This window comes from Dasypus novemcinctus, chromosome 23 (genome assembly GCF_030445035.2).
Source record: "Dasypus novemcinctus isolate mDasNov1 chromosome 23, mDasNov1.1.hap2, whole genome shotgun sequence".
Lineage (NCBI taxonomy): Eukaryota > Metazoa > Chordata > Mammalia > Cingulata > Dasypodidae > Dasypus > Dasypus novemcinctus.
Window position 1 is genome coordinate 72,390,253 of NC_080695.1, and position 18,764 is coordinate 72,409,016.

General features: G+C 57.5%; 1 protein-coding gene across 2 annotated transcripts in view; it reads left to right on the forward strand.

The window, feature by feature from the left end:
* Positions 1–18,764, forward strand: part of IFT140 (intraflagellar transport 140) — a 79,386-nt gene that overhangs the window by 1,398 nt on the left and 59,224 nt on the right. For both annotated transcript variants that reach the window (XM_058286696.2, XM_058286695.1), the window contains exons 2-9: positions 1,638–1,798; positions 5,415–5,636; positions 8,530–8,651; positions 8,824–8,966; positions 9,247–9,422; positions 10,523–10,614; positions 11,064–11,170; positions 11,661–11,806. In XM_058286696.2, the coding sequence (XP_058142679.1) occupies positions 1,652–1,798; positions 5,415–5,636; positions 8,530–8,651; positions 8,824–8,966; positions 9,247–9,422; positions 10,523–10,614; positions 11,064–11,170; positions 11,661–11,806 (1,155 nt within the window). In that variant the 5' untranslated portion in view covers positions 1,638–1,651. The remainder of the gene's footprint in view (positions 1–1,637; positions 1,799–5,414; positions 5,637–8,529; positions 8,652–8,823; positions 8,967–9,246; positions 9,423–10,522; positions 10,615–11,063; positions 11,171–11,660; positions 11,807–18,764) is intronic.

The window sequence follows — 18,764 nt, forward strand, 5'->3', positions numbered from 1 at the left end:
CCTCTAGCATATTTGGTTCTTCCAAAGGGACCTTTAAGGTAAAACAACAGGGAAGCATCAGGTAGAATTTTTGCAATTCTTTCTTCATCATTACAACAAGAGTAACGTATGACTCCTTTTAGAGGGAGCTGTTCTCATCAAGTAAACTTGTTAAATGTGAATTTTCTGTACCCCAGGATTCAGCCCCTTGACTGACGGCAGTCCACTAGCACTCATTTCCCAGGGTCTGCTTGGCCGTTCCAGGGGTGTGGCTCTCTGCAGCAGCTTCGTTTTAAGGTTTCCACAGGACCTTGCCCAGGGAAAGCAGAGCCCAAGGGGCCCGCTGTGCAGGAGCCTCCTCTGATCCGCGTGAGCTCATGGGAACCTGGCCTGGAGACCAGAGGTGGCCGCTGGCCCGGGTCTCTCCATCTGCAGTGGAGAGAGTGTGACCTTAGTGTTCTAGAAGGAGGTAAACCCTGGCAGGTGACTGCTGCCTTGTACGCAGCTGTGTTCCAGCTTCTCCTTCAAATGCTTTTCCTTTCCAGACCCACACTGAGGCTCTGGGCATTATTGAAAGCAAAGGGCCCCATCCATTCTGACCTCGGCTGCTAGGACTTTGCAGGCCTTGAGTACTCGTAAGTGGTAGCAGATCAGCCCACAGCTCTTCTCTTTTCTGCCCATTATCTTCCCCAGTCAGCCCCTGGGCACAGAAATGTGGGCAGTAGTCAGACTGCCATTGCGTTCACTATGTTCCTCACCCCCAGAAAAAGGAGAGCACGTGGGAAGCAGCTGTGGCTCAATCACCTGGGCTCCTGTCTACCATATGAGAGGCCCTGGGTTCACGTCCCAGGGCCTCCTTTTGAAGGCAAGCTGGCCCATGCTTGTGGAGAGCTGACAGCCTGCTTGTCGCAGAGAGCTGGTGCAGCAAGATGATGCAACAAAGGGAGACAAGCAGACACAGAAGAACGCACAGCGAATGGACACAGAGAGCAGATAGCAAGCAAGCCACAAGGGGGGGGAAATAAATAAATAACAAATCTTTAAAAAAGGAAAGGACAACATGTACATCTCTTCCTGGTTTAAAAGGAAGGGAAGGGAAGAAGGAAAGGAAAGGAAAAGAGCTGCTAAATCCGTGGAAGGCCTCCAGCTCCCCTCTCAGCAGTGCCATGGTGCTGTGGCTTTATTCCTGGAACAGGGTCCTCCTGGGGGTAGGGGGGGTCGGCAGCTGGGTGCTGGTGCCCTGCTGGAGCTGGAGGGCTGCTCGGGAGCCATCCTCTGTGCTGTGCTGCACCTGACTGGAAAGAGCCTTAGAGAGCAGCAGCTGTCCTCGTTACTATTGGAGCAGACTTTACCGAGAATGGCACCGGGGTCCAGGCTGCAGGCTGTGAGGAAGGGGCTTTGATTTATTTGCAGTGGTTTGTTTTGATGGCTTTATTCTTGGCCACTGTGTCCTGGTCTCGTCCTTTGCTTCTAGTTTTACACTTTGCTCTGCTAGCGGTATCTCTGACATAAAGTTGCCTGCATCAGTCCAAAGAGGCCTTTGTAAGTGGCCACAGGTTGGCGTCTTGTGCATTTGTGCTGCTTCCTTTCCTGAATCTATTTACTGTCACTTTGCCAGTTTAAGGCCAACTAGACTTGGTTCCTTTTGCTCCCTGCAGGTTCCGTCTTCATCATGGCCCTCTATTTTGATCACCGAATAGAAGCCCCCGATTCGGCTGGGTCACCCTCGCACGTCAGCTGGCACCCCGTCCACCCGTTCCTGGCGGTGGCCTCCGTGAGCGCCACCCTGGCAGGCAGCGTGGACATCTATCTGGAGCAGGTGAGTCCTCGGGAGTGGCTGCTCCCACCTCGGGAGCTCCTCGCTCCTAGTCTTCTTTGTTTGTGTGCCTGTGGTCTAGCCGTGTCACAAGGCGCACACACGTCGCCCGTCGTTGGTCCTTGACATCGAAATTCCCAAATGTGCGGGCAGCCCTTCCTCCTGGCGTTTAGGTAGGGGTCGCGTTTAGGCGTGCTTTTTGCAGACCCCACCGGCCGCCACGGTCCCCAGCCAGAAGCAGCCCCTCCGCGCTGTCTGTCCAGCCTGGTGCCCTGTCCTGCCACTCGCTCTGCGCCTCTTCGCGTGGCCCGTTGGTAAAGTTCTCCAAGCTTCTGAAACACCGAAGTTCTGAAACCCGCCATCTGGCTCTCGCCAAGCAGGCAGGGGCTTCAGCAGCTCCCACGAACCAGCCCTGGGCCTTTTTCCGTCTTCAGCTAATGTCCCTCTTCGCCGGCTCCCACCCTTTCCGAAGTCCCGTGGGAACACACAGGGCCTCTCCTCCCCTGACCTCCCAGTGAGCACTGCTCACCCTTCCGCCCCTCCAGACCCGGAGTGATGCCGTGGGCCTCAGCCGCCCCACCCCTCCTCCTCACGTGGCCTCAGGCGCCCCTGTCCCTCCTCCTCACGTGGCCTCAGCTGCCATACCCCTCCTCCTTCTCATGTGCCCCCCCCCCATGGCTTCAGGTACCATCCAAAGTGCATGAAATGCCCTCTGAGCTGCAGGCCCAGGCACCCAGCTACCCACACAGCAGCAGAGACCTCAGACACCACAGAACAAAAGTGGGACTGTGATCTCACCCTGCCCTGCACCCCCGCCAAGGTTGACCGTGAACCGTTCATCCCGCGGCCCAGGACGGGCCTCCCACCCCCGTCTCCCCAGTATGTAATCCATCGCCAGCTTCTTCCCACTTTACTCCTGAACCGGCGACTCCCCGGCTCCTCGCCGCCTCCACCGCCCCTTCACTGGCGCACTGAGTCCTCCAGCTCCTCCCCTACGAGCGCTCCTCGCCACGGCCACAGGTGGAGTCACTCCCTGCCCACTCCCTGCTCTTCAGATGAAGGTGGACGTCCCAGGCTTGGCGCCCAGTGTGCTCCAAGGCCCGGCTCGGCCTGTGTCTGGCGTGGGATGCCCCTGGCCTGCCCTGGCACCCCGTGTGCACCCTGCCCCGGGCTCTCCTCCGCTGTGCCCACTGCCCGGAAGGCTGCCCCTCTGCCCTCGGCTTAATCAGCGCCTCGTCCTGCAGTCAGGGGCTCAGGGCACCTCCTTGGTGCCCTCCCCAGCCCTCGATGAGGGCAGACCCTCCTCCTGCGTGCTCCCCAGCTCCCCTGGCCCAGGCCCTCTGCCCTACACCCCACTCAGCCTCTGTCAGGCTTGTGTAGAAAACGCCTGGCGCACTTTCGCCCAGTTACTTTAGAGTCGATTCCTCCCTTCCACGAGTCAGAGAACTCTCTAAGGTGCGTTATCAAAACTTTTTAGGGGAAACGGACTTGGCCCAGTGGTTAGGGCGTCCATCTACCACATGGGAGGTCCGCGGTTCAAAACCCGGGCCTCCTTGACCCGTGTGGAGCTGGCCATGTGCAGCGCTGATGTGCACAAGGAGTGCTGTGCCACGCAGGGGTGTCCCCCGCGTAGGGGAGCCCCACGCGCAAGGAGTGCACCCGTAAGGCGAGCCGCCCAGCGTGAAAAAAACTACAGCCTGCCCAGAAATGGCGCCGCCCACACTTCCTGTGCCGCCGCCTACAACAGAAGCGGACAAAGAAACAAGACGCAGCAAACAGACACAGAGAACAGACAACTGGGGGAGGGGGGCAGAATTAAATAAATAATAAATCTTAAAAAAAAAAACTTTTTAGATTAAATTATTATTATATTCCAAAATAATACTAGTTTTAGTTAAATTTTTAGACTTTGAAAATTTAAAACCCACTATTACAAGACAAATCAACAAAGTGTATTTCTAATGTTTCCACTTGGCACAAGGAAACCTTCAGGATTTCAAAATAACAATTTATTAGATGATAACAAGGGTACAGAGATTGGAGCAGGTATAACCAAAGATTGAGAGCAGGAGTCCACTGGAAGCACTGAGAGCAAACTGAGTCGATCTCTGAATACACGAATATTTATGCCCTAAAAAACCCACTTCACGGACAATTACGGGACATTGTAGATCCTCCCAGGGCCCACTGGATGGAACGTGGGAGAGTGTGGGCTATGATGTGGACCATTGACTATGGGGTGCAGTGATGCTCAGAGATGTACTTACCAGGTGCAATGGCTGCGTCACGATGATGGGAGAGAGTGTTGCTGTGGGGGGAGTGGGGGGTGGGGGCAGTGGGGTTGAATGGGACCTCATATTTTTTTAATGTAATTTTTTTTTTTTAAAGATTTATTTATTTTTATTTATTTAATTCCCCTCCCCTCCCCCGGTTGTCTGTTTTCTGTGTCTTTTTGCTGCGTCTTGTTTCTTGTTTCTTTGTCCGCTTCTGTTGTCGTCAGCGGCACTGGAAGTGTGGGAGGCACCATTCCTCGGCAGGCTGCTCCCTCCTTCGCGCTGGGCGGCTCTCCTTACGGGTGCACTCCTTGCGCGTGGGGCTCCCCTACGCAGGGGACACCCTGCATGGCGCGGCACTCCTTGCGCGCATCAGCACTGCGCATGGGCCAGCTCCACACGGGTCAAGGAGGCCCGGGGCTTGAACCGCGGGCCTCCCATGTGGTAGACGGACGCCCTAACCACTGGGCCAAAGTCCGTTTCCCTTAATGTAATTTTTAAAAATAAATAAATTTTAAAAAAAAGAAATGCAAAAAAAAAATAGCATAGTGAAACCTCATGTAAAGCATGAATATGGGTGAAATTAAATACATGACTGTTTACAAAATATAAATAAAAATATGCTAGAGAGAAGGAAACAGAATAGCAGCTATGTAGGGCAGGGGAAGGATAGAGTGATAGGTGATTTTTGTCTGTTTTTATTACTATATTGGAATAATGAAAATACTCTAAAAATGATGGGTGTCATGAATGTACAAGTATGTTATACAGAACACCATGGATTATATAGTTGGATGGACTTATGCTTTATTAATATGTATCAATAAAATTGATTTGTTAAAAAAAAAAACCCACTTCCTTGGAAAATTCTAGACAACACAAGAATGTGCAAGCATGCGTTCCATTAGCTGTCAGAACAATGATTCATCACATGTCGCATGGCTGGGACACACCACTGCACACTCTCTCAAAATGAGGGTCCTAAAGGCCCGTGACTTCTAGCGTCTTCTGAGAAGACCCTGGCAGGGTCTCGGGGTCCCTCAACCACTCAGAGAACCTGATCTGCTGCCCATTTGTGCAGATCCCCACTAGAATACTTGGTGGGTGTCGGCAGCCCCATGAGGCCTTCTGCTTGCTAATCTGGTCAGCACTGCCAGCTCAGTGTCACCCGATGCTCCAAAACTCGGCTCAGCTAGTTCCACGGAAATTAAAGGGCCTCACCAAAATGTCCCCTTAATGAGCAGCTCTTTACGCCTTCTAGCTGATGTCGAGCCCACTGATGAGCCAGACAGCCCCTGAGCACATGCCACTGTCTGTAACGCAGCCTTTCCCTCTTGCCAACATAGGGTGAACGAGTGCCCGATACTCACATGGAGAGATCCTTCCGAGCCACTTCCCTGTCCTGGCACCCGGCGCGGCTGATCCTGGCCGTCGGCTGGGAGGCTGGAGAAGTGACAGTGTTCAACAAGCAGGACAAGGAGCAGCACACGGTGCCCCCGACGCACGCTGGCGACATCACCGTCCTCAGCTGGAGCCCCAACGGAAACTGCCTCGTGTCCGGAGACAGGGTGAGCAGGCACGCTTCCGACATTGACCTCAAAGCCCTACCCTTCCCCACCCGTGCGCTCAGAGACACAGGTCTGGAAGTGTGTTAAAGACCAAACTGTTTGAATCAGATTTGCCAAATTCAGCAGGTCTTGCAGGATAAAAGTGCAAAATTTGTTTCACATTGGACCTCAGGCTCAAAAATTTCGTTCTGAGACCTCACCGTATGGCAAAGCTGTGTGCATTGGCCAGGATCCTCCAGGGAAAACTGAGCTGACAGGCGTGTGTGTGTATACCGTAAGGGTCATTACAGGGATTGACTCGTGCACCACCCCCGCGCCCTTAGACAGGGCAGGCTGCACGCCGGGACCTCCACGTGAAGTCTCAGGGCCTCCCCCAGGAGGAGCTGGCTGGCAGGAGAGACAAACTCGTCCTGACTGCTGAAATCCCTGATCTCCCCAAAGGCCTCCAGCTGACTGCGTGAGGCTCCTCGCGTTTGAGGGCACGCTCCTCTGGATTGTAGATGCAGCCAGCCGGAGGTGCAGTCGACTGCCTGAGCAGTAAACCCCCGTCCTCCCTCACAGCCAGGGCAAGGCCAGGCGCACCCCAGGCTTGGGGAAACGGCACCCAGCCATCCGCGCCTCTCCCCGATGCCGTGCGCCCAGAGCGCCAGCGTTGTTGCTGAGCGGGGGGAGCCCTCCACAGTCGCCCCTGTGTGCGTTCACCCCTTGCTTTTCACCCACCTGCAGGGTCACCTTGCCATAGCCCAGGAGGTGGTGCACAGGGCAGGCAGCGGCAGCCCCGAGGCACACCGTCGCCTCGCCAGGGAGGGAGAGGCGCGAACCTGGCCCGCCACGGGGCCCAGCGGCTCGGCCTGTGGCTGTGGGCCGAGGAGTGGGAGGGAACGGTGCAGGGATGTCCTTGGTGTTGACGTTTCTAGCTTCTGGCCCAGGCTGGGGCAGGTCGCATCCCCTTCTGTCGGAACGAGGGGCGTTTGCTCCCCTTGCCTGAGCCACACACGCTCCCCAAAATGCTGGCAGGGGCATCTCCAGACCAGCGGCCCCAAGACTGCACGTGCTGTGCCGTGGTCTGCTCAGGATCCTGGAGAGCTGTCAGCCAGAAGCTCGTCTCGTAGGTGCTGGTGAAGAAAAACCCCGAAGCAGCCGTCACGAGGAAATATCAGGGACGAGCACCAAGTACAGGCAGATTGCAGAGTGCAGGGCGGTGGCGACCTGGCTCTGCATGCCAAACCCCTGTACAAGGCGGGGCCTGCAGCGCGCAGCTCTGGAGGGGAGGGCTCCTCCTCCAATGCGGATTCTATACACTTTTTTTTTTTAACCATGGACAAGTATTATATTTTAAATGCTTTTTAAATAATAGCGATAGACAGATCTCATCTTCGTCAGGCTCTCGGCGCCAAGAAGCATCAGTTTGCTAATAGATAGTATTCCTAGCATATGTAAGCGTGATGCTTTTCTCGGCCTGAAAAAGCCTCTTGTTCGGGTCTTCTCCATGTGTTGCTTTAAAACTACACATTTGGAAACTGTCTTACTCAACCCAAGAGAAGGCGCGTGCCGGAGCTGACGAGAGAAGGGTGGGGAGAAGAGTGCGGTGCGGGTGCCAAGCCTGTAGCCGGACGTGCCCCTGAGAAGGCCGGGCCCCGAAGCCAAGGGGACGGGCCGGTGGGGTCCAACAGAGGTGCTGCTGTCGGCAGAGCTGGCCTTCGTCCCCCGCCACGCAACCCTCCTCCCTGGAGCCTCCCCAGTGCTGGTCTGTGCTGCGAATCAGAGACTTGTAGGAGGGAGGAAATTCATCAAGTATGTGGATAATTGATTTCCAAAGGGGAAAATCAGCGAGCGAGCGAGCAAGCTGCGAGTCCAGGGCTACCCCGAGGCCTTCTGGTTTTTAGACCCTATTAGGTACCCGCTGGCACTTCTGATGATTTCAGTGACCACCCAGCGAGCTTCCCACCCAGGCCCAGTTCCCCCACCGCCCCCAGCAGGTGGAGCCCGGGCTCCCTGGGGAACGGCTGCTTCTGGGCAAGGCGGGCCTGGAGCCCCCCGAGGTGCTGGAAGGCAAGGCAGCACCCCCAGACCCCACTGTGGGGCGGCCAGGCGCCCACACGGGGCTCCCAGGGCCGGTGCTGGAGCCGGCCGAGCCTCCAAGTGAAGCTGTCCTGGGCTGTGGCCCCAAGTCCAGGAGAGACAGCCAAGGCCTGCAGCCTGCACTGACCCAGCCGAGGGGCGAGCGGGGACCCGAGCGAGTGGGGCAGGCGCGGCCCCCCTCCGCCGAGGAAGCCCTCGAGTGTGCGTGACGCTCGCCCCCGGGAGCTGCAGCGTGCCCCCCGGGCGTGGGCTGTGCAGGGCGCCTGCTTCCAGAGCGTCCAGCGCGGTCAGGGGCAGGAGTCACCTCGGGGAGAGGCCCAGCGGGTACGACCCCGGCCCGGGAGGTGTCACCGCAGCCCCCGCGGCCCCCGCCCTGGCGGCCTGTGAGGCAGGGCCCTCCCCCGGGCCCTTCCCCCCAGCCCCAGCCCGCCGCGGCCCCAGGCGACCTCCAGGACGGCCGACCCTCACCGCCAAGGTCGGCGGGAGCAGGGCGCAGGCGAGGCATGTGAGTGGGGCCTGCTTGGTCCTGGCAGCTGCGAGGACGCTGGGGAGAGCAGGGGCCGGCAGAGGACGGCCCTCAGCCCGACCGCGTCCCGCTGCCTCGAGCCGACGGACGCCCCGGGCCGGGAGCCGCCAGGGCCTGGACTGGGGGGAGCAGGGTTGTGCACGTCAGCACACGCCCGCCACCTCCAGGGCGCGGGGAGGGTTGGGGCCCCTGGGGGCCTTGCCCCTTGGGCTGGTCGTGCTGTGCACTGCGCCCCAGCCCCGGCGGCCTCACCGCACGTCCTGAGCCTGCCCCTGCCCTTTGCAGCTCGGCGTGCTGCTGCTGTGGCGGCTGGGCCAGAGGGGCCGCGTCCAGGGCCCGCCCCTGCTGAGGCTCGAGTACGGGGCGCCCTTGGCGCACTGCGTCTTCCGGCTCCCCCCTCCCGGCGAGTAAGTCGAGGTGCAGGCGGGGATCTGTGCGTTCGTGTCCCAAAGGGGGTCGGGGGCCGCGGGCCGTGTAGAAACGGCCCTCGCCCACGCGCCTCAGCGCGCCGGGGCTTACAGCGTCCTCCTGCGAGGAGGGCACGGCCCCCTTGCCGCCACTTGTCCACATCCCCTCCAGGGACCTGGTGCAGCTGGCCAAGGCGGCTGTGAGCGGCGACGAGAAAGCGCTGGACATGTTCAACTGGAGGAAGAGCGGCTTTGGAAGTTTCCTGAAAATGGGCTCTCAGGAGGGCCAGTCACTGTTTGTCGGTTTGATGGACGGTGAGAAACTTAAGCTATGACTGTCATCAGCTGAGCACTGTAGGGGCCTCGGGCACAACCTTAGCCCCACGGGCCACGTGTCAGCCTGACAACGAGCTGTGCACGGCCCATCCCGGCACGAGCACTCAGCCAGGGCATACGGTTATTGGCAGGGCGACGTCTGCCTGCTTTCTAAAAACGTCCTTTATAAAGAAGTCTTAGCTTGGAAATTTCCTGAAGCACGTGCAAAGGGCCGCCCGTGAGCTCATGCTGCGTGTCCCCGACATGTCCCCGTCCCCAGGCACCGTGCACCACGTGGACGAGAAGGGCCAGACAGCCCAGGCGGTGGCCGCCGACAGCCCCCTGCGCACGCTGCTCTACGTGGAGAGGCGCGAGGCGCTGGTGGTGGTGACCGAGACGCTTCTCCTGTCCCTGTACACACTGACCCCCGAGGGGGGCGCCAACGAGGTCATGAAGGTAGGGCAGCGGGGACCCCCACCATCCCAGGGGAGCCACAAGTCGCCAGGCACGGTGTTGCGGGACCCTGGCACCCCAGAGGCTCTGGCGCAGGCTTCCTACTGCCTCCAGCTGCAGGGGCCCCATCGCCATTCGGGTGTCTCCCTGCGTGTCTGTGTCTCCAAACGTCACCTCGGGGCCACCCTAATCCTGCACGGCCCCGACTTGGCTGCACGGGTCGCCCCGCAGGCCGGGTCACAGAGAAGCAGCCTTCGCGGGCCCCGGCGCCCCGTGCTGGTAAAGGCAGGCCTCATCAGCGGCCAGGGGCCATGGGGCCGCCTTCCCTCCACGCCGTGGGCGGGCGGCCCCCGGGCCCCCGAGGGCCGTTCCTGGTCACGCGGCGCTCCGCTTACAGGTGGCCGTGAGGGCAGTGCTCGTGTCCAGTGTCACGGATGTGGTCGGCGTGTGGGGAGAGGCCACCAGGGGCTGTCTGCTGGGGCGGGGGTGCCGAGATGCCCATCAGAGGAGCCCATTGACCTGTGTGCCCCACAGTGTCCCACCACGCCCCCTGCAGCTCTCAGCACGGGCGGAGCAGGTGACCCTCGCCCATCAACGGCCATCACGGCCCTGGGCGTCACGGCGCTTGTCGCCATTTGGGAGCTCAGGGTCTGGCCCGTGTCTGCTCGTGGGGGCCATCGTGCCCCCCGCGCCTGCTGGCAGCCCACACACACGCAGCACCTGCGGGCTGCCTCAGTGCTCGGCCAGTCATTTCCGGTGCTGGAGCCTGGTGGTGGAGAGCGTGCCCTGGGCGCCCCTCAGGCCCTGTCAGGGCTGCCTGCACTCCATCACGCGGGCCTGAGCGTGGTTCTGGTGGAACATGGCCTCACAGGAGAAAGGTGTTCTCCTGGACTGGCCCCACCACGGGCCAGCAGACACCGGCAGCACCGGCCGACGCACAGGGCCAGCCACTGGCCCCGGCCGTCGTCCCAGAGCCGGGGCCCTCCCCCGGCGTCCTCCGCCTGCTGCGACGCTCGGCGAGGTTCCAGGAAGAGCCTGGAGGCCACACTCTGCTTTCCAGCTCTGCGGGCACCAGCGCCTCCAGACTGTGCCCTGCTCCCCAGGTCAAGCTGAGCGGGAAGACGGGCCCCCAGGCGGACATCGCGCTGATCGAAGGCAGCCTGCTCGTGATGGCCCTGGGCGAGGCGGTCCTCAGGTCAGTGGGTGCCCAGGGGCTGCCCCCACGGAGCGCCCGCCCAGGCCCCGCTCCCCCCTCGGACAGGCCTCAAAGACCCCGGCCCGCCCCTTCCCCCGGGGGCTCCCACCACCGGGCGCCGCTGCCGCACGTGGGCCTGTTTCTGGAGCCTTGTGCAAGTGCAACCGTGTATTCCCTGCCACATGCGCCCAGCCCAGACGGCGCGCTTCCCCTGTGTGGGTGTTGCTGCGCGTGGCAGATCGCCCATGCTCCCTGCAGCACGGCGTTACGTCTCATCTTTCCCTGGGCCTTCTCTTCCGTGCGCGCGCACCGCCACGCTCCTCTCCTGGGGGTGTCGGTGTCGATGTCGTGTTCTTTCCCTGCTCTTTCCAGTCTGCTCCCCCAGAGCAGGGGGAGGTGCCCCTGGGCTTTCTGGCTTTCTTCTTTCCTTTTTCTTTTTTCTGTTGTAGGTTTTGGGATTTAGAGCGCGGCGAGAATTACGTGCTGAGTCCGGAGGAGAAGTTTGGTTTTGAAAAAGGAGAGAACATAAACTGCGTTTCCTACTGTCAAGCCAAAGGTGAGGCTTCTGGGCCTGGCATGAAGAGCCATAGGGCCACCTTGGGCCTCTCGCCAGGGCCCGAAGTCGGCCTGGCGCAGGCCGGGCGCTGGCGCAGGCCGGGGCGCTGGTTCAGAGCTCAGGCCCGGCGTTCGAATCACGTCAGTCGAGGACCAGCAGGCGGCGCCCCCAGGCAGGCAGAGGGTCTGGTCAGCAGCGTGGCCAGCCTGCCCGCGCTACGCAGCCTGTGCACCCTCCTGAAATCTCAGAGCCGGTGCGCGTGGGCACGGCCGCGTGCAGCCAGCCATGCGGAGCCAGTGGGCGTGGGCTGTATGCCGCTCTGGCCCCGGCAGGCCCGGCTCTCCAGGGGGCAGAGAGTAAGCCAGGGCCACCCCGCCCACGCGTGTCCTGTGCCGTCAGGGAGTGCGCGGGCCTGAGAGGAAGGGCGCGGGGGCGGGCAGCAGCGGGCTGGGGAGCCGCGGCTCAGGCGGGCGGGGCCCGTGTCCCGTAGGTCTGCTGGCCGCAGGAACCGACAAGGGCCAAGTGGCCATGTGGAGGAGGACGCCAGGGGCCCGGGACGGCCAGGGGGCGGAGGGCAGGGACAGGTGGGCCCTGCAGAGCCCCACGGAGCTCGACGGGAACATCACACAGATCCAGGTGTGGTCCGCGGGTGCCGGGCCTGGGGCGGGCACGGGGCCAGGGGGCCGGGCTGTGCGGGGTGGGCACCGGGCTGCGGGGCCGGGCTGCGGGGGGCCCAGGCTGCGAGGGGTGGGCACTGGGCTGGGGGGGCCAGGCGGGGATGGGCACCAGGCTGAGGGAGTAGGCACAGGGGATGGGAGGTCCGGGCTGCAGGGGGTGGGTCCTGGGGCTGGGGGTTCTTCTGTCTATCACCCAATCTAAAATGATGTAAAAATAACCACAGTAAATGTTTTCAAAGGCTCTTTGAGTTTCAGAATTGCAGATAAGGGATCCATCTCTCTGTACCTGTCCACCCATCTGTCCACCTATCCATCTATCCGTCCACCTCACACTCTCTTTCTCTGCCTACCTTGGAAACAGCCTGGTGGAGCTGTAACTCACACGCCAAGTGGCTTTGAGCATGTTGAGGGCGTTTTGCAACATCACCCCATCACCACCAGCTTTAGGGCATTTCTGTGACCCCAGAAGGAAACCCCGCCCCTTAGCAGGCATTCCCCGCCCCCACCCCCAGCCCCGGGTGGCCACTGGCCTACTCTCCGTGTCTGTCTGGACTTGCCTGTTGTGGACACTTCGTGCAAATGGGGCGTGAGCGGTTTCTGTGATTGGCTTTGGCACGGAGCGCCATGTGGTCAGCTCCTGTGCGGTGGCAGCTCCGCGTCTTTCGTCTTTACAGTCGAGAGCAGTCCCCTTGGTCCAGGCCACATCCTGCCTGTTATTCCTTCAGATGCTTCCGCCTTTTGGCTCTGCTGAATAACGCCGATGGGAACGTTTGGGTCCCAGTTTTTGTGTGGCTTCAGTTTTCTTGGGCGTATACCTAGGATGGAAGCACGGGTCATGGGGCAGCTCTGTTGAGCCTTTTGAGGAGCTGCCAAGCTGCTTTCCAAAGCGGCTGCACCATTTTCCCTTCCAGCGGCAGCACAGGAAGGTGGTTTTTTCTCTGCATCCTTTCCAACACTTGCGATGGCCTGTCCTTGCCCATCGCCATCCTCACAGGTGTGACGGGGCAGCACACTGTGGCTTCAATTTGCATTTCTCTAATCCCTGGTGAGGCTGCACACCTTTCCATGTGCTCATGGGCCCTTCATGAATCTTCTTTAGAGAAATGTCTGTTCAGCTCCTTGGCACATTTTTAAACCAGGTTATTGTCTTTTTATTATTGAGCCATAAGAATTCTTTTTATATTCTAGATACAAGTCCCTTATCAGATATATGACTTGCAAATATTTTCTCCCATTCTGTGGGTTGTCTTTTCACTTTCTTGATGGTGTCCATTGAAACACAAAAGTTTTTAATTTTGGGGTAATCAATTTATTTCTTTTCTTTCATTGCTTGTTCTTGTGCTGTGATATTAAGAATCCACTGCCTGGTCCAAAGTAACAAAAATTTACACCTATGCTTTCTTTTCAGAATTTTATGATTTTAGTCTTTTGCCTCATTTAGGTCTCTGAGCTACTTTGAGTTTATTCTTGAATATGGTGTGAGGTAGGGGTTTAACTTGATCTTTTGCACATGGATATCCAGTTGTCCCAGCACCATTTGTTGAAAAAACCACTCTTTCCCCCATTGAATCATCTTGGCCTCTTTTCTAAAAATTAATTAACAGTGAATATAAAGGTTTATTTCTAGACTCTCGATTCCGTTGTGTTGACCTATTTATCTACCCTGATGCTAGTACCACACGGTCTTGATCAAACCTCGTGATAAGGTTTGAAACCAAGAAGTGCGAATCCAGTTTTATTCCTCTTTCTAAGACTGTTTTGACCATTTGGAGACCCTGGCATTTCCACACGAATTTGGGGCTCAATATCTGCAAAGTAATCATCTGGGATTTTGATTGGGAATGGGCTGGCTCTGTAGGTCAATTTGGGGAAGATTCCAGCTTGACAATATTAAGTCTTCTTAGCAATGATCTTGGGAAGTCTTTCCATTTGTTAGCTTTTCTTTAACTTCTTTGAATAATGCTTTGTAGTTTTGAGAGCATACATTTTGCACCCTTTTGTTAAGTTTATTAGGAAATATTTTATTCTTTTTGATATATTATAAATGGAATTGTTTTCTTAATTTCCTTTTCAGATTGTTCATTGCTAGTATATAGAGACACATATGATCTTTGTATGTTGATCCAGTACCCTGCAACTTGGCTGAACTCATTATTTCTAATAGTGTTTTAGTTGGTCCCTTCAGATTGTATACTCTCTACTAATCTATTTTCAGGTTTGCTGATTTTTTCTTTTGCCAGTTCAGATCTACTGTTGGCTGCTTCAGTGAATTTGTCCTTTCAAATATTGTAGTTTACAACCCCAGAATGTATATTTGGTTCTTTTTTAGAAACCACTTTTTGAGACCTCATCCATATACTACATAATCCAGTGTTTTTAGTATTCACAGTGTCATGTGACCTGCCCACAGTCAATTCTAGGATGACTTTACGACCCTAAAAGTAGGCCTTTCGCCTGGGGGCTGTCCCCTCCGGGGCTCCGTCCCTGCAGGCCTGGCCACCATGACCCGCCTTGGGTCTCGATGGCCTTGCCTCCCCCGCATGCCTCAGTGGACGGGATCATACAGCAGGCTCCTCGTTCCTCCTTTCTGCGCCACACACGTCACGTTTTCAAGGCGTATCGGCACTTCGTTTTTGTAATCGCCAAATGGTATTCCGTCGTATGTGTAGACCGCTCTCCGTTTGTCCCCTCCTCGGGGTAGGTGGGCTTGGCGGGGTGAGGGCTGCCATGGGCACTTGCGGATAAGCTTTGGCGCAGGCTTCTGCGGTCACTCCACCTGGATGTTAGGTTCTTCTATAATCTCCGTGATTTTATTGATCTTCTTTTTCTGATGAGGTACTGTCAGCACATTCTCCTTTTTTTAAATTAATTTTTTTATTTATTCCCCCGCCTGCCAGTTGTCTGCTCTCTGTGTCCATTTGCTGCGTGTTCTCCTGTGTCCGCTTGTGTTCTTGTCAGCAGCACTGGGAATTTGTCTCTCTTTTTGTTGCATCTTCTTGCTGCGTCAGCTCTCTGTGTGTGCAGTGCCACTCCTGGGCAGGCTACACTTTATTCGCGCTGGGCAGCTCTCCTTATGGGGTGCGTTCCTTGCACGTGGGGCTCCCCTATGCGGGGGACACCCCTGCATGGCAGGGCACTCCTTGTGCGCATCAGCACTGCTCGTGGGCCAGCTCCACACGGGTCAGGAGGCCCTGGGTTTGAACCCTGGACCTCCCAGGTGGTAGGTGGACGCTCTATCCGTTGAGCCAAATCCACTTCCCACGTTCTCCTTTTTCACAGCTTCCTTTCCATAAGCACGGCTTCCTTGGGGCTTTGAGCGTATTTGCAGCGGCTGCTTCGCAGGCCCTTCTCCAAGTCCGACAGCTGAGCTCCCGGGAGTGGCAGGCCCGCTCTTTCCCGTGGGCGTCGTGCTCTCCAGGCTCTTTGCATAGCTCTTACTTTTGTGTGGAAAGTGGATCTCTCAGATAACACATCGTACTGGCTGTGGACGCTGACCCCTCCCTCCGTCACCGCTGGAGCTTCCCGTCGTCGTTCTTTATTGACCGGCTGGACCCCTACAGTGACGTCCATGTCCCCTGCGGGTGACGCTCTCGTCCTGTTGCTCCTGGAGGGCTCGGCCTCAGGTGTGCACCGGGGCACTCTGGGACGGCCGCGGGCTGCGCAGGGCTCCCGTGGACTGCCTTGTCCCCTGATCCTTTTGTGAAACTTTCTGCCTCTGTCGGCAGCCCACCCAGTTGTCAAGCTCCACTCTTTCAGCGGCGCCCTGGGCGTGGTCTGGTCCCGTTAAGTTTGGGCTTCCCTTGCCAGGGTCTTTTTAAGTATTTTTTGTTTATTATTTTTGTAGCCCCACCCCCTGAAATGGCTCCCTCACCTGTCTGCTCGTTGTCTGCTCGTCTTCTTTGCGAGGCATCAGGAACCAAACCCAGGACCTCCCCTGTGGGAGGCGAGTGCCCAGCCACTCGAGCCACTTCCACTCCCTGCTGGTTGCATTGTCTGCCGGTAGCGGCGTCTCGCTGGTTGCAGCATCTGCCCGTTGCAGCAGTTGCGGCATCTGCTGGTTGTGGCATCTGCTGGTCTTGAGGAGGCCCCGGGAACTGAACCTGGGAATTCTCATGTGGTAGGCGGGTGCCCAACTGCTTGGGCCACATCTGCTCCCAGCAGGGTGGTTTCTGAGGCAGTCTTTGAGGTTCGCCCTGACCCAGGAGGCCTGGCCGTCCCCATCCTGGAGCTCTCTGGTCCCCTCGCTAGCCCGGGGTGGCCTGCTCCTCTCCTGCAGCTCCCAGCCTTTCTAATTGCTCACCCCCACATCTCCTTTGTTCTCAGGAGCATCCTCGGGCTGGACCTTCCTCACACTTTGTTTTAAATAGTCACTTCCTTTACGGGAGCGTCAGAGCTCTCTGTGCTTACAGGCTGTGTCTTCCCAGGGAAAACATCACTGAACCACTGCCCCAGTAGCGGGGGTGGGGGCAGCGGCCCGCTTCTCTCGCGTGACACCCCTGCTTTGTGCACAGGCACAGGTGGGGCAGTGACCCCTGGTCTCGCCGGTGCGGACTCTCTAGCTGGTGGCCGAGTCGGGCCATGCCTGGAATTGAGCGTCTGCCAGCCCCAGCGCCGCGGGAGAGGAGGGCGCCCCATCCTCACGGCCTCCCCGCCCCGGGTGCAGCTTCCTGCGCCGAGCTGGCTCAGGCCACGGACTCGCTCTTCTCCGAGAGAGTCGCGGGCTGCCCGCACACACAGGCCTCCGCCTGCCCCGTGCCCGGGGCCCAAAGACTTGAAGCGAGTGGCTCCTCGGATCACCTTTGCCTGGAGAGCGCGCTGCGGGTCCCGGCGCAGCCGCCCAGGGTCCTCTCCGGCGCTCCCGCTAACGGCTTCTCAGGCGCGACTTCCTCGAGCCTGTGCGGCAGCCGGAAGGAGAAGCCCGGAGGAAGGCGCTCGGGGCCACCCAGCCTCCCGGGCTCCGCTCCGCTGCTCCCTCCTCAGAGCCTCGCCCCAGACAGGGCCAGCAGTCTCCAGGCGAGTGAGGGGTTAACTACTCAAAATCAGCAGAAAACCGGCAAAAAAGCGCACAGAACGTTAGCAGGTCTGTAGAGAAAGTAGAACTTGGTGAGTCTGAAACTGGAGTACGCAAACGTTTATTTAAAACTGGGCAAAAACAAATGATAAAAGGAAAGGAAGTGGACTGGGTAAATAGTCACTTTAAAGCATGTAAGTGCTTGGTCTCAAAAGCACCCTATTTTCTCAACCCCCAGTGCGGGTTTTTCCTCAGTTAACCCTCAAGTTGGCATGGAGCTTGTGCAGGCAATGGCTCCTTTTTTCATGTCTGCTTTTAATTTTTTATTTTTTTTACTTTTAGGGGAGAGAGAGCTCTCTATACAAAACCTATAATTTTTAATTGATGGTGCACCTTTTAACGAGATTTTAAAGGACATGAAGAAAACTCAAATTCCAGGAAAAATAAGGGACTCAATGGATAAATTGATGAAGGAGAGCACAGGCAATTTACTTAAGAATAGCTTATAAACATAAGAAGCTCACTTGCACTCTCAGAGGTGACGGAAGAAATGCCGTGTTAAATGAGTCCATAGGATAGGGCGGTGACCCTCGGGGAGGAGCCCCAGGCCTGGAAAATCCACATAAATGCACAGCCAGTGAAAGGAATGATTTCACTTTTTTCCTGGAGAATTTGAGAAATTAATTTTAAAGCTCATCTGGGAGATCAAATGGCCAAAAAAAGAAATCTGACAAAGAGTGAAAACCAGGGCCACTTGCTCCATCGTGGGGAACGAGCCTGGCGGCCACAGCGGATAAAGCAGTGGCTTATTCGGAAGGGAAGGGGCTCAGTGGCATGGGGTAGACAGTCCAGAGACAGACTGGGTACATTTTTATATATAAAATGAAATCATGAAAGTGGCATTTCATGTTGTCAGAGGAAAGCTGGATAATTTAATACGTTGTGTAAAGTGGCTTTCCATTTATTAAAAAACTACGAGCGTCCTACGTCCTGCTCAGAAAAGTAAACTGGAAGAATTAAAGACCTAAACAAAGAGTGAAACATAAAAGTTGTAGCAGTAAGGAGGAGTGTTCTCGGCTTCTCGGGGCGGACATGACCTTTCTGAACAGAACACAGAGAAGAGGTGCCTTGCGGTGCCAGGACGCCAGGCCCGGCCCAGGAGCACAGGGCGCCTGGGCGGCAAGCGACGACGAGGCCGGCGAGGACCAGTGAGCGGGGAGCAGAGCGAGGAAAGACGCTACCCGTCGTCAGTCAGAAACTTCCAGGAATTCACATGAACCAGATGCATAGAGCAGCAGGAAAACGTGACGGTGTTTCAGAAATTCAAATGTCCAAGAACAGATATGAAAACGGGGTTCAGCCTTACCATTTTTGAAATCTAAATTAAAGGAAGAGGCGTCACCGTTTAGCCTGGCGGGACAGGCTCCAGTGCCAACCGCTTGGTGCAGGATGGTGAGCGCATGTGTCATGGCTTTGGACATGTCCCCTTCCCTCCAGCAGTCCCATTTGTGGAGATTCAGCGGAGAGAACCCCCTGCGCAGGCCCACCCCCAGGCCCCTCGCAGCGCGTCTGTCCCGGGCTGGAGGCAGCTCCGGCGCCCGCTCACAAGGGCTCACTTAGAGAAGTGACCACCTGGCCCGTGGCAGGGCACTGCAAGGAGCGCGCCGGAGGGGGCAGTGGGCCCGAGGGAGGAGCCACGGTGCCGGGCATAGGTGCGCCGCCTTCCCGCGCAGCCTCTGCGTCCCAATCGTGTGCCGTGCGCTTGTGTTACCAATTCAAGAGCTAAACTTTGAGAAGAGGAGTGAGATGTACGTGGAGTCCAGCCATGGACACACTTGCCTCTGTGGGCGTTAAGTGGAGTCAGGAGAGGAAGGGCAGCGCGTTGCTTGCGCTCTCACAGTTATAA